Genomic DNA, 1,699 nt, shown 5'->3' with positions numbered 1-1,699 from the left:
TTATAATCAAATAACGGAAATATCACGAATGTTAGTCAACGAAAGGTACGAATTTAGATAACGGAAGGTATTATCTAAAAAAAAAGACGGTGTTAAAATAAATTTAACGAAAAAACGTGGGATGTTACAATGAATTAGTCGATTCGATTGTTTGAAGGTTCTCTCCAACGTGTACGAAAAACCTAACACCCCTAATAAGGTTTTTCTTATGTGTCAATTGTTCAATACGAAGACGAAGGAAGGTATGAGCGCAACAAATCATATCAACGTGATCAACAATCTTATATAGAGGCTAGCATAGATGGAAATTGTGTTTGATAATGAACTATAGGTGCTAATCTTTCTTTCATCTTTACTGGAAAGTTGGTCGGGTAAGGTTACCGCATTTGTTAGCTGCGCGGGGACTACTAAGCTAACATTCAAAGGAATAAGGGATTTAATTCTTGGTGAAGACACTCGTTGGAGAAACTCGGGATAATTTTCATCCGGTTTATTGTTGAGTACTAACAACCGTGGTAGGAAAGTTGATCACAGGGAAAAGAAGAGTAGGGGAAAGTCTGAGAAGAGGTACCCATCTAAGGACCGAAGTGAAGCTATTTATTGGGTATGAAATCAAAATGGGCATTATCAATGTAATTCTAAGAATGCTCCTACTAAAGGTGTGAACTTGACTGCGGAAGATATGGATGATGCACTTTTATATAACATTGAAAATTTGGTGGAGTCTTGGATTTTGCATTTGGGAGCTTCTTTACAGCTTCTCCCACTATGAGCGTGATGAAGAATTTTCGGTCATATCGAGGTAAGGTAAGATAGGCAAACAACAAAAATATTGCGGACATTGAAGATGTTATATTGAGTACTAGTCTTGGATCTAAATAAACTTTGAAATACGTGAGGTACATTCCGATAATTAAGAGGAAGCTTATCTCGGTCGATCAATTAGATGAGGAAGGTAATGTAGTTACTTTCGAAAATCAACAATGTAAGGTGGTTAAAGGTAGTTGTGGCGTGGTTCGTAGACATGAAATGGGAACTCTTTATATAGTTGAGCTGTTTGATGAAGCCACAATGGTTGCTACGATTGATGTTGGGGTCGAATCTACTCTATGGCACCAAATACTCGGGCATACTAGTGAGAAGGGTATGAAGGTGCTTGTTTCCAGTAGGAGAATTCTGGATTTGAAAAATATGGAACTTGGATTTTGTGAGCCATGCGTTTATGGGAAGCAAAAGAAAGTGACTTTTGAGGAATTGCGGAATGCGCCCAAGTTAGAGAAATTAGAGCTAGTTCATACGGATGTGTTTGGTATGTGTTTGGTCTAACTAGTGTAGAATCAAACTGAGGTTCTCGCTATTATGTCACCTTCGACTCTACTCGAAACGTATGGGTTTATTTTCTTAAAGCTAAATTCGATGTGTTTAATTCTTTTGTGAAAGGAAACCTGTGGTAAAGAATGATATTAATCTAAAGGTCGCGTAATTGAGGAGAATATGGTAGTATTAAGTTTAAATGCCATTGTTCAAATCTTAGTATTAAAATGTTGAAAACAGTACCGGAGATACCGCAACACAATGGGGTCGCCGAACGTTTGAATCGTACGTTGAATGAAAGGGCTAAGAGTATGAGACTACATCCCAGTTTGCCTAAGTTGTTTTGGGCGGATGCGGTTAATATGACAGCTTATTTGATCAATAT

General features: G+C 37.6%; 1 protein-coding gene across 1 annotated transcript; it reads left to right on the top strand.

The window, feature by feature from the left end:
- The first annotated feature begins 768 nt into the window (after positions 1-768).
- LOC139863883 (uncharacterized mitochondrial protein AtMg00300-like) lies at positions 769-1,326 on the top strand. Its single transcript, XM_071852484.1, has 2 exons — positions 769-807; positions 919-1,326. The coding sequence occupies exons 1-2, from the start codon at positions 769-771 to the stop codon at positions 1,324-1,326; spliced, it is 447 nt and encodes a 148-aa protein (XP_071708585.1).
- The last annotated feature ends 373 nt before the right edge of the window (positions 1,327-1,699 follow it).

Source organism: Rutidosis leptorrhynchoides, chromosome 8 (genome assembly GCF_046630445.1).
Source record: "Rutidosis leptorrhynchoides isolate AG116_Rl617_1_P2 chromosome 8, CSIRO_AGI_Rlap_v1, whole genome shotgun sequence".
NCBI classification, from domain to species: Eukaryota; Viridiplantae; Streptophyta; class Magnoliopsida; order Asterales; family Asteraceae; genus Rutidosis; species Rutidosis leptorrhynchoides.
This window is presented reverse-complemented; position numbering and strand designations above follow the sequence as displayed.

Excerpts from the sequence above, each read along its gene's own strand:
- LOC139863883 (XM_071852484.1), top strand. The coding sequence starts at position 769 with ATGAGCGTGATGAAGAATTTTCGGTCATATCGAGGTAAG. Across the intron at positions 808-918 it reads TTCGGTCATATCGAGGTAAG|AGGAAGCTTATCTCGGTCGA; the intron begins GTAAGATAGGCA and ends CCGATAATTAAG.